Consider the following 12,427-nt stretch of genomic DNA (forward strand, 5'->3'; position numbering starts at 1 on the left):
GGAGTGTGAGGGGGTTATTTTTGTAGAAGAATGGATATAGGAGACGGGCAAAGCAAGAAAGCAGATTTGGCTGGCCTGTAGAGGTATGTTCCACCCAAAGTAGTTTCAAAAAATCCTCTTCCTCCTCCGTTTCTTCCTACTTTCTTCTTTGATATCTCATCTCCCCACACCTATGTCTTTCCTGGACTTAGATTGGCCCAGAATCCATCCCAGCTGCTTCTCTGATTACTCACTCAGCTTGGATGAGATGGAAATTGCCACTACTCTTTCTCACTGAGAGATGGAGGACCACTGGACCTTACCATCCCCCCTGCTACTGCCTCCTAAGGTTCTCTTTCTGGCTTCTAGGACTTGGCACTAGTCTGCATCTTTAGGACTTCCAGGCCTTTTCTTCTGCCCTGTGAAAGAACTTTCTTCTATATGTTGTCATCCCACTTGGAATATGAGCCCTTTGAGGGAAGGGGCTGTGTTGATTTTTCTTTTCACATCCCCAGTATTTGGCTGAGTGCTTTGTATAACATAAGCACTTGATAAATGCCAATAAAGGACATTGGATAGAACAGACTGGGCCTGGAGTCAGTAAGACCTGAGTTCAAATTTGTTCTCAGATACTTGCTAGCTGTGTGACTCTGTACACTTAATCTCTGTCTGCCTAAGTGTACTCAACTATGAAATGGGGATAATAATAGCGCCTACCTCCCAGGGTAGTTGTGAGGGTCAAATGAGGTAATATCTGTAAAGCACTTAGCACAGAGTAGGCACTTAATATATGCTTGTTCCCTTCCCTTTCATACATTCATTCTCTCTCCTTTTTTTTTCCTTTCTTAAAGACCAACCTTAACCCCAAATTACTCTGGCTCTCATTGACTGGGCAACAGTAGGTCCCAGGACAAACCCGGCTTTGTCATTGTTTGGGCCTGGATTGGCTCAGAGCGAATATAAATGGCAATTGTTTCTGTTTTGGCCAGAAAAAACTCTGAAGATCTTTCCTGCCCAGATCACTTTTTTCCCCCCTATTAGGTAAAGAGGCCATTCTCTGCTTCATTCCTTAATAAGACTTAATCACTGAATGGGCATTACCTCAGTCAAACTGACCTGTTAAAGACCTTAGCTTGAAAAGGTCGAGGTTCTTCACTGCATTCTGGCCCATCTCCAGTTGTCTTGTTCTACATCTGGTCACTGGACCCAGATGGCTCCAGAGCAGAAAGTGAGGCTGGGTGGCTTTGCCCAGCCCTCCCTTACTTACACCCAATTCACTTGCAAGTCATGGCATCACCTTCCTGGTCATGGTCCTCTTCGAGAACAAAGGACAAACAATAACCCTATGCTTCTAATAAGCCTTCTCCACATAAGACTGGACAAGCAGCAAAACTTAGAGAAAAACAAGACAGCAATAAAGGATTGCTAGCAAGAAATAGCGCATGATTTTTAAACAGAATCTGCATTTGTAAAAATGGGAGGAAACAGTGTATAAAATCTCCTCTGCTTTGCTGAATAGGTATTGGGCTCCATTAAACTCCAGCTCTAGTAATTCATTGTGGCATTGAGGTTCATAGAGTCGTAGATCCTGAAAGGACCTCAGAGGGCCATCTAGTTCAACCATTTCATTTTGCAGGTGAGGAAACTGAGCCATAGGGTTATTGAGTGGCTTTTTCAAGGTCATACGGGCAGTAGTAAGTAGTGAGATTCCAGGAACCATTTTTCCCTAGATTCTCAAAAAAGCTGGAATTAATGTGATGATAATAATAATAATTCCCCAAGGAACCTAGCCTTAGTGATTAATGGTAGGAAATGTACAATACATCACTGCAGTCTATAAAAATTTATCTCCTACTGAATAACTAACTCTAAGACAGACGACCTGGTGACTGGAGCTGTACATCAGAAGCTCAGTTTTTCATGGACATATCCCCATACTACAAACGCAGACCTCAAAAATCCTAGAGAGCTCAGCTAATAAACTATAATGGAACTGGACTGTCATCATATACTGAATTGTTGCCTACAGTTGTTCACGCATAATCTTGATCTCTAAACATTTAAATAATGCTTTTTATAGGTGTCACCACACCATAGCATTATTTCTAAGATATACAAAATATAAAACTTTCAAAATGTAGAGACCAAGATGGGACCAAAAGCATCGGGGAGCAGGATGGAGTGCATGGCATCCTAGTCGATTTCCTATTGTAGTTAGACTGAAAATGTTTCCAATGATCTCATAGAGGATAAACTCCTATCCTAATCCTTTTATTCAATTATAAAACACATTTATTCTACCTACCTACGTAAGTATCTCTAGGACGTTAAAAGTAAAAGAATAATATCAGGGTGTTGGCTTGTTCCTGGATCATTTCTATCTAAACTTTATCTCAAAAGATAAGAAGGGGATAATAATGGCAATTGATCAACTAAGAAGCATTTAATAAATGCTTGCTATAGACTTACATGTGCCAAGTACTTTGCTAAGTAACTGGGATACAAAGGCAAAGCAAATTAAAAAAAAATACAAGAAACACTCTCTTTTTTCAAGAAGCATACATTCTAATGGGAGAAAGAACATATAAATATTTAGATATGTGTAAGACAGAATACGTGACATAGATAATCTGAAAGAAGAAGCCATAGCTAAGGTTTCTATAGTGGCTTATGGTCTGCCACAGGTTTACTATATTTATTCATATTTTCCCTTACACAGCCCTGTGTGACAGGTGCTATTACTATTTCCATTTTGTAGATGAGGACAACTGGCTGAGAGAGGTTAAATGCCTTGCCCAGGGTTCCTCGGCTAATAAATACCTGAGGCAGGGCTCAAACCCAAGGTTAGCATTCTTCCCACTGTATCACTTCCTCCTTATTATTAATAGGTTGGAACAGATTGATTCAAAACTTAGCTCTCTCTTGAAAGAGAACAGTGCCTTTTAATGGTCTAGACTCAAATTTACAATGCAGAAGGTATGATCTTGTCTCCAACCTTCAAGGGGTTCTAAGGAGAAGACTATAGAGAAGACTATAGAGATTCTAGTGATGAGGATTCTAATTAATTACACCAATTAGATAAGAAATTGTGGGGAGGGCTACCAAATAGCACTTTTCTCCCTCTCACCTTTCCTCCATTCTTTTTCCATCCTACACTGCTTAGCTCAATTTTCTTTCACCTTCTCTCTCTGCCAGGTTTGGAGCTGGGAGACCAGTATAATCTTCTATCAGAATAGGTCCAAAAAGGCTCAAGAGAGGTAATATAATTCTATTCTAAATGCATCAATGCTTGTGAAGTTGTCTTCAGAATTACCATTGAAAACTGTCTGCTCAGCTTATGAGGTTGTTTTTGATGTATTTGAATATTTGTACTCTGATAGAAATCTCCCTGAACGTCCTTTCACTTGCAAGCCCTCATTGAATCTCTCTCTCTCTCTCTCTCTCTCTCTCTCTCTCTCTCTCTCTCTCTCAAGTTCAATAATCTTTTGCAGTGTCATTTAGCCAGCCAAGCATCCTACTATGCCCTACTTAAAGATGAGAGCTGTGGGCTGGGACAGGGTAGAGATAATCTTGATACCCAAATCCTTTACTAGAACAATGTTCTTAACAAGCCTTCTGTCCTGTGGTGCCTGCCAATAGGAGTGACAGCTGATCAGCAATGGGGGTATAATTTATCTTAACCTGGTGACTTGAACTAATTGAGGTTAAAAAGATACTCTTTTCTCAGTTCCTTATTTATCATGGTTCATGAGTCTCCTTTAGCTATTTCTGTTTTATTTTCCACAGTCTAAAGTTTGCTGTGGTAGAGAACAGAGAAACAAAATAAGATGTCAGTAGTTCTGCATTTTCCCATCCACTGTGATCATAACACATCTCCTAAGCAGTGGTATTCTTGTCCTTGGTGTTGGTACAAAAAAAAATCATTTTTGTTGTTATTTATTGTTTTTCTAAGCTCCTGATGCTATCTTTATTGGAATGTATAACATTTAAAAATTAATTCTCATTTATTTTTCCTCGCTTCCATATGGTGAAGCACATGCCTTGAGGCTACTTTTCCCAAATTCTACTCACACTGGCAGGTTGGGTCCCCAGAAGAAGGTGGGTTACTTTCCCTCTCAAAGTTGTAGGCTTAACCTGAAGAAGCTAAAGGTGGTTTTCTAATACTCTATCTCACTAGCTTCCACCTCTTTGCTTTCCCCATTGATTATCAGATGATATCAATTAGTCAGCCAGACTTAATAGCTATTAGAAACAGGCATTAATTAAGATGGTAAAAAAGAATTGGTTCAAAACATTGTCCCAAACCAGTTGCAAACATTCTTACCAGTGAATATAGAGTCCAAGGGAAGGTGGACTCCAGCTTACAGAGCACATAGGGCAAAGGGGTAACTAGTAACTCCAGATTGGAGCCACTGCTGGAAGTCCTTTTCTCCCTTTGTAAAGTCATCATGCTCTTCTCCTTAGGTAATGTATAGATTTCTTCTGGGATCCACATAGAGTCATAAAGCTGCCTTTCCTCAGTGTATCACACTTAACCTTCCAATGTAGACCCTGCTGTCAGCCACTGTAGTTCTAGGGGACACTGGGAGTACTAGCTCTTAGACACTATTTAGCATGTTAACTAAAAATCCATTTATCATTAAGTCTCAAAGTGTTTTTAATGGAAGTTATTACCATGTTTAGTTAAATTATGTTTCTACGTGCATAGATGCAATCACATAATTCTATTATTTTTGTTATTAATATGCTCTCTTATGCTTAGTATCCCTAACATTGAAGCATAACTGCATGATATAAACTCAATCTTGTCATAGTAAATATTTTTGATAATCTTTCATTTAGTATTTTTTTTTTAGGCGATTGGGGTTGAGTGACTTGCCCAGGGTCATGCAGCTAGTAAGTGTCAAGTGTCTGAGGCTGGATTTGAACTCAGGTCCTCCTGACTTCAGGACCAATACTCTATCCACTGCACCACCTAGCTGCCCCTCATTTAGTATGTTTAATCAATATTTATTGAAGCTATTTGTGCATTAGTTCACTGCTTTCTTTTTTCAGACTTATCTTTCCCTGATTTGTTTATCAGAACTATATTTGTCTCATAGGAGGAGTTGGTAAAGTACTTGTTTTTTCTACTTTTTGAAAAAAAATGAAAGGTAATTATTCTTGTTTGTTTGTTTATTTGTTTATTTGTTTTTTTGTTTGCTTGTTTCGGCTAGGCAATTGGGGTTAAGTGACTTGCCCAGGGTCACACAGCTAGTAAATGTTAAGTGTCTGAGGCTGAATTTGAACTCAGGGTCCTTCTGCAAGGCCAGTGCTCTATCCACTGTGCCACCTCGCTGCCTTGCTAATTATTCTTTAAATCGTTGATAGAGTTCATTTATAAATCCTTCTAGCTTTTTTAATTTTCAGTTTAGAAAGAGCCTAGAATCTATTAGGATACCATCCATAAAATAATCCATACATAAAAGTATATTGCTGCACACAATATATTATGGATAGATAATCAACATTAAAGAGTTGACTCAAATCTTTCATTGTTCACTTATTTCAGTTGTGGCCAACTCTTCATGACCCTATTTGGGGTTTTCTTGGCGAAGATCCTGGAGCAGTTTGCCATTTCCTTCTCTAGCTCATTTTTACAGATGAGGAAAGTGAGGCAAACAAGGTTAAATGACTTGCCCAGGGTCACACAGCCAGTAAGTGTCTGAGGTTGGATTTGAACTCAGGTCTTCCTGACTCTAGGCCCAGTGCTCCATACATTGTGCCACCTAGCTTCCCCCCCCGCAAAAGTTTACCTTATTATTTTAAAAGTTGTGAAATATTTCTAATAGTAATAGCTCCCCATATAATGCTGTGGAAAACACTCTGCTTTAATCAGAAAAAATGAGATTTGAATCTGTACTTGGTCTCTTACTTTGTGACATTGAGTTAATCACTCATGCTTTTTAACAGATTCCTAGTCTCTAAAATGAGAAAGCTGGACCTCTGAAGTCCCTTCCAGTGTGAAGTCTATGATCCCACAAAGCACAAAATAGTTTTTGAAAGTGCTTTGCTTGCCCCAGGTACCTCCCCCCCCCCCCCCCGCCCCACCCTCTTTTCAGCTTCCTTTTGTGTGTTTTCTTCCTTCATCAGAATGTAAGCTCTTTGAAGGCAGGCACATTTTGTCACTCCCCTTTAGCAAGCAGCTGCTAAGAGCTTAATATCTGCTTGTTTGCCTCTTACTGGATCCTGTCAGCAATGATTTGTAACTTCTATAAGCATCAAAGACAATTTCCATGCCGGTCAATTTCTGAATGTTAGAAAATTTTGAAAAATTTCCTTTTTCTCTATTTCTAGGATATACTAAGTTGAATTCAGGGAGTTCTATTTGAGATCTTTTTTTTTAATTAACATTTAATTTAATTAAGAAAGACAAATAATTTGTTGGATAATTTTCAATTCTGATTGGCAAAGGAAAAAGAAGCAAACTAGCCTATATCACAAAATATACCATATTTATTTGGACAAATCAGGTGTGGCTTTAAACATTCAATTTAATTATCATAAATGAACAGGCATGTTTAAAAGAAGGATGCTGGATTCTGTTCTGAGTTGTTAAGTTACTATTTAGATAGGAGATAATGAAATGGCAAGACCATTCGATGGAAGATACAGCTGATGAAATAATGGCGTTATTCACATTGAGCAAAGAGAGAAATGAAAAGATTTATTTGTCCTTCATGGCCTTACATTTACATACACAGAAGAGGGTAACAGTTATCTACTAACCGTGCAGAAATGTAATGGGCACAGATTTCAACTTGATGAATTTACAAAATGGATCTATAAACTCTTTAAACTTTTAAAATGTGAATATAACAATCATCAGTAAGTATAACCATTTCAATATTCAAAGAAGAGGATTACACAAGAAACTGTGAACTTTACATTCAGTCATTTATTCAGCTGTGTCCAACTCTTCATGATCCCATTTGGGCTTTTCTTGGCAACGATACTGGAGAGATTTGCATTTCTTTCTCCAGCTCATTTTACAGATGAGGAAACTGAGGTAAACAGGGTTAAGTGACTTGCCCAAGGTCACACAGCTAGAAAATGTCTGAGGCCAGATTTGAACTCACTAAGATGAGTTTTCCTGACTCCAGGCCTGACACTCTGTCTACTATACCACTTAGCTGCCTATAAGCTTCTTTTACATATAGTTTTTTAAAAGTGTGTATTAAATTTAACAAGGTACTAACAAAACTATTTGTTTTTTTCTTTGTATTTTAAAGATATTTTATTGATTTTTTTTTTTGCATTGAAACCTATCAATATCCTCTAGTTGCCTCCCTTCACCTCCAACTGAACTTGTCCCTTATAATGAAATAGGTGGTCAAGAGAAATAAATCAACATATTGGCCATATCTGAAGATGTATGCCTCATTCTATATCACTTCTCCATCACTCATCTGCTAGGAGATGGGTAAAAGCTTCTGAAATCACAATTGATCACTGCTTTGATCAGAGTTAGGAAGTCTTTCAGAGTCTTTTCTTTTTATACTATTGTGCTCAAATCAATCCTAATCATTAATATACTTTCAGTGGTATTCGTCCTTCTTTTTCTCCCCCCAGGATGCAAGGATCGAAGTGTTTTGCTTAGTTCAAGAGACATGAATTAATAATCTTGACATTGTTTAAATCACATAACTATTTTCTCTGCCCATTTTTGAAAATGGGAGATGGGTGCTCTTATAGCATTTGACATTGTAAGATGCGAGGTATTTCCAAAGACCGAAATTATACCATTTATCATATTTTGAGGCAGCTAGGTGATACAGTAGATAGAGCACTAGATCTCAATTCAAATCTGGCCTCCAATATTTACTAGCTGTGTGAACTTGGGCAGGTCATTTAAGCTCTGTCTGTATTAGTTTCCTCATTATAAAAATGGGGATAATATGAACACCCATTTCCCAAGGTTGTTGTGAGGATAAAGAAGAAATAAGATTTGTAAAGCATGTGGCAAACCTTAAGGCCCTATATAAATACTAGCTATTATTATCACTTTATCTTAATGACAGAAATGTTCATTTTTACACTCTGGAGTGGACAGTAACAGTTCTTCTATCCGAGGGCAATTTGAGAGAGAAATTTCTTTTGCCATAATATAAGTTTGCCTTTGAGAAATCAAGTAATCCAAACACAGACTTGATCCATTTATAGACCCTTAGACTCCATTAGAATATTCTGAAAATAAAAGGATAGGAAAATGTATTATTCAATAATGGATTAACAATAGAAATGTTTCATCTAATATCTAGTGACAGCTCTATCTAGAAATCTTTCGAAGAATCAATCACTCGGAATAGTAAAGTCGGAAGTGTTCATTCGTAGAGGAAAAGTCAAAGAAATATTTCAAAGTTCCGAATGTACTTGGCTGACCATTTTTCATTGAGCCATGGTTATACAGGCTTACCCTTTCTTGTTTTTTTTTTAATCGATCTGCAAAATGTAGTTGAGATTTTACCTCCTTAATTATCTTTTCTCCAACAGAAACCATACTCCTTATCTACCTGGGGCCGAGAGGAAAGCTGAAAGAAAAAAAGGAAATCTTCATCTCAGATAAGGGTCACATTAGACTGTGACCTTTGTCTTCCATAGTCATATCACCCAATCAAGAAGCACTTTTTAGTATCCCCCCTATGTGCCGAGATATGTGAGATAAACATATGCAAAATATACATGACATAAATACATGGTACTTTTCTTTTCCTCCGAGGCTCTTTAGTCTGAAAAAAATCTTTGCTTCCTGAATACATTGAGTTGGTGTGGCTTTTTGTCTTGTAGGCAATTGTTGTTTGATAAGAACATTTTCAAAAACTCTCAAGAATTATGGATCTTCAGAGAGAAGGTTCACCTTCCTTATGTCAGAGAAAGACTATTCAGATCATCACAGACAGATGGGAAGCCCTTTTATTTTTAAAGCTTTAGCTCTGTTCTTTTAGAGCAGTTTACGTTTTTTTAATTTTTATTTTTCATTTTAAAGAGAGTTTGTCTGGCCACACTTCAGTAAAACCAGTTTAGGCCATCCATTATGTCTCAAAAGCTCTCTTATTCATTCTTTATCCTTTTTTTTTCCTTTTCGGTGAAGCAATTGGGGTTAAGTGACTTGCCCAGGGTCACACAGCTAGCTATTAAGTGTCAAGTATCTGAGGCTGGATTTGAACTCAGGTCCTCCTGACTCCAAGGCTGGAGCTCTATCCACTGTATCACCTAGCTGCCCTTATCCTTTCTTATTCATTATTATTCATTGCCTCCCAAACAGGAATCTTTTTTCCTTTGGTTTTGCAAAAATTGATGTAAATCTACACATACCTTATTGGTAACAGGTGTTCCATACAAAATGTTTTCATTTTGGGCAGTATCTTTAACTGGAAAAACAGAATTTATGTTATCATTTGAAGTTCATTTTATAGGAATGGACAGAGGTAAAAAAGAAGGAAAATCAGTAAGTAATTAAGACTTTATCACCCATAAGGAGCTATGACATCATAAAATGTGTTGATCTGTGGGTGGAAGGAAGATTTGTTTAGTTCCTCATAGTGGCCGCAAAGAGAGAGGGGCCTGGCGTCTCTTCTCCTGACCTCAGTGACTCCAACCTTTAAATGAGTCTGCATTTCAATGTGAAATTGGCCAGCACATCTAGCCTCTAATATTTATATTTTTATTCTTCTATTTCCCTACTCTGCTAGTCATAGTACAAAAATTTTAATTTTCCATGAAAGTCAATGTTAGATTAGTCAATCTATGCCTCACCTCTAAGACCGGAGAAGACTGCTTTCTATTCTTTGGCTCACTATTCATTCTCTTTGTCTCTCTCTTCCTCTCTCTCTATCTGTCTCTGTCTCTTTATCTATTTCTCCTATTCTTACTTTCCCATCTCATGCCCATATATTATCTTAGTAGGAAATAATGATGTAGGAAAGATGGCAGTCAATTAATTGATATTTTCCTGCCATCGCTTTTGAAAGTGACGCTTCTTTACCTGACAGGTACCCCAAATTTGTAGACTATGGTCCTTTAATACCATCACTTCCTCATAACTGACTCATGAAGCCCATTTCATCATTACTGCTGTCCTCACTTAGGTTGTACCAATGCACCTAGGTGCTTTTGGAAAACACCTTAGCTGTCTATAATATTTAGCACACAGTAGGAACTCCCAGCTAAAATCATATTTTTTTTTGAGAAGCCTTTCCTAATCTTCCTTAATGCAAATGCCTTCTTCTGATATTATGTACAATTCATCCTATGTATAGCTTGGTTGGACGTATTTGTTTGCATGTTGTCTTCTCCCTTAGATTCAGAGCTCACTGAGGGCAGGGACTATCTTTTGCCTGTCTTTGTATTCCTAGTGCTTAGCACAGTGCCTAGCACACTGCTTATTGACTGACTCAGCAGGCCATTATAAACGTTGTTTTTTGTTCTTTGTTCTTGAACAGCAACCTTTGTATAATTTCCAGCAATATACTCACTATTCTTTATGGTACGACTCTACTTTCAGACTGAATCGGTCCACTGTAGTAGAAAGCACGCTGGATTTGGATTTAAAGTTCCTAGGCCAACTCTGCATTCTCTTATTTACTACTATGGCAGGAGGTGTTGGGTAAATTGTTTCCCTTCAGTGGCTTCCAGTTTTCTAAAATGAAGTGTCTGTACTTGAAGTCTTAAAAGTTCCTTCTAGTTGTTAAACCTATGATCAATTTCTATCACGCCAACATTTCTTATACTCTTTTCTTAATTACCATGGCTATAGGACAGGCTTTAAATATAGGCCAAAAAACATTCCCATCAAATGTCTCTGAAATGAGGGGAGGGAGGAGACAAGTATTCTGCATTGTCAAAGGTGCACTTCACTAGGAATTCTCTAAACCAATGAAATCACAGGTCCAATCTTTAAAAAAAAAAAGACTATAGAGGATCCCTAAGGTTCTGACTGCCCAGAAACCTTATGATTCTACTGTTTATATGGATTTTATAGGTGCTTCATTCCGATCAGGATTGCTGCCTTCTTTAAGTTATACTGGTCTTGAGGCCAAGCATCATGATTTCTTTTTTGGGGTAGCGTCTGGACCAGTGCTCTGAACATAGTGAGTACTCAATACTGATCAATCGTTGTGTGGTAGCCACTTGGCAGAACTCTAGAGGCTGAGTAACCTGGAGAAATTTGAATCTTAAAATCAAGGTCAGAAAAGTCAACTGAAGTAGCCCAAGTGAACTTTTGCTGAATTTACTTTTTCGGTATTCACTTACTATAGTCCTTTCCAAACAATCCTAGAGCAGCCTATGGCTTTTATTAGACTAGAGTCATTGGGGTCTCAAATTATTTATATTTATGGATTGGATATCTTTTTTATATACTTACAATCTGGATGGTGCACAATGGTGATTTTATCTGGAAAGAAAAAAAAACAGTAATAATACTGCTCAGTTTATTTGGGGGCGGGGGGAAAGACAGGGGTAGGTTGTGCCTTTCTCTCCCCTGACCTTCCCTTCCTTGCCTCTTCACATTACTGTTAGGAGTTACCTTCTCCCTTTGAATCGATTCAGAAATTTCACATGGGATCACACATAAGATAATAAAATTCTAATACTAAGCCACTACATTTTAACTAGTCTTTTAATTACCCTGAGAGTAAAGACAAGGTTCTTTCTTTTTTCATCAGTTATTTTCAAATAAGAGTTTATCTATCATCTACCTACATGTGTGTGCGTGTAGGGGTGTATATGTACACACATATATATGTATGTACATATACACATATGCATATATGTAGTGTTTTACAAACCTTAAAGTGCTATGTAAATATATAATGCTATATGAATATAATATAACACATATGAATAATGCTACAGTCATTATTGTTTTGTATTCTTCCTTTCTCAGTCTTTGAACATACTGATGCTTGTTAACTAAAGATGTTCATCCCTGGTACTTATGAATTTGTAAACTTTTGGTCTTCTCCAGCACAGCTAGGGTCATAAAAGTGATTCAGTCAACTCTCAACATTCTATGTGAGTGGGGCCATGGGTAAGAGTGGAACACCATTGGTAGTAATTATCCTGGTAATTTCTATTTGGCTTTGGGAAGCATTGTGATTTGTGGGAGTAAATTTAACTTCTTAATTTTGTTTTCTTTAGACTAGCATTAAATTTGTTTTTCATTTGCTGAGCACGTGGTAATTAATGGAGAGTCTTCCATAAAGCATTCTGGGATGTGTGGGAAGCCATCCTGAGTTAATAAGGGTGGTTAAGAATAGACCATACCTGTGTGATAAAAAAGAAATAGATAGCTATGAATTGTCAATGATTTAGCATGAATAGTAATAACTAATTATTAGCATCATTGTATGGCTATTGGTAATGGGGTACTACAGTCACAGAAGAATTAAGCTTGAGAGTAACCCAG

General features: G+C 37.5%; 1 protein-coding gene across 2 annotated transcripts in view; it reads right to left on the reverse strand.

Moving 5' to 3' along the window:
* Nucleotides 1-6,454: 6,454 nt before the first annotated feature.
* Nucleotides 6,455-12,427, reverse strand: part of BANK1 (B cell scaffold protein with ankyrin repeats 1) — a 393,852-nt gene continuing 387,879 nt past the window's right edge. For both annotated transcript variants that reach the window (XM_020988297.2, XM_078148555.1), the window contains exons 14-17: nucleotides 11,384-11,413; nucleotides 9,334-9,389; nucleotides 8,486-8,549; nucleotides 6,455-8,205 (exon numbers count right to left, since the gene is read on the reverse strand). In XM_020988297.2, the coding sequence (XP_020843956.1) occupies nucleotides 8,490-8,549; nucleotides 9,334-9,389; nucleotides 11,384-11,413 (146 nt within the window). In that variant the 3' untranslated portion in view covers nucleotides 6,455-8,205; nucleotides 8,486-8,489. The remainder of the gene's footprint in view (nucleotides 8,206-8,485; nucleotides 8,550-9,333; nucleotides 9,390-11,383; nucleotides 11,414-12,427) is intronic.

This window comes from Phascolarctos cinereus, unplaced genomic scaffold, assembly GCF_003287225.1.
Source record: "Phascolarctos cinereus isolate Bilbo 61053 unplaced genomic scaffold, phaCin_HiC Scaffold_9;HRSCAF=440, whole genome shotgun sequence".
Classification (NCBI taxonomy): domain Eukaryota; kingdom Metazoa; phylum Chordata; class Mammalia; order Diprotodontia; family Phascolarctidae; genus Phascolarctos; species Phascolarctos cinereus.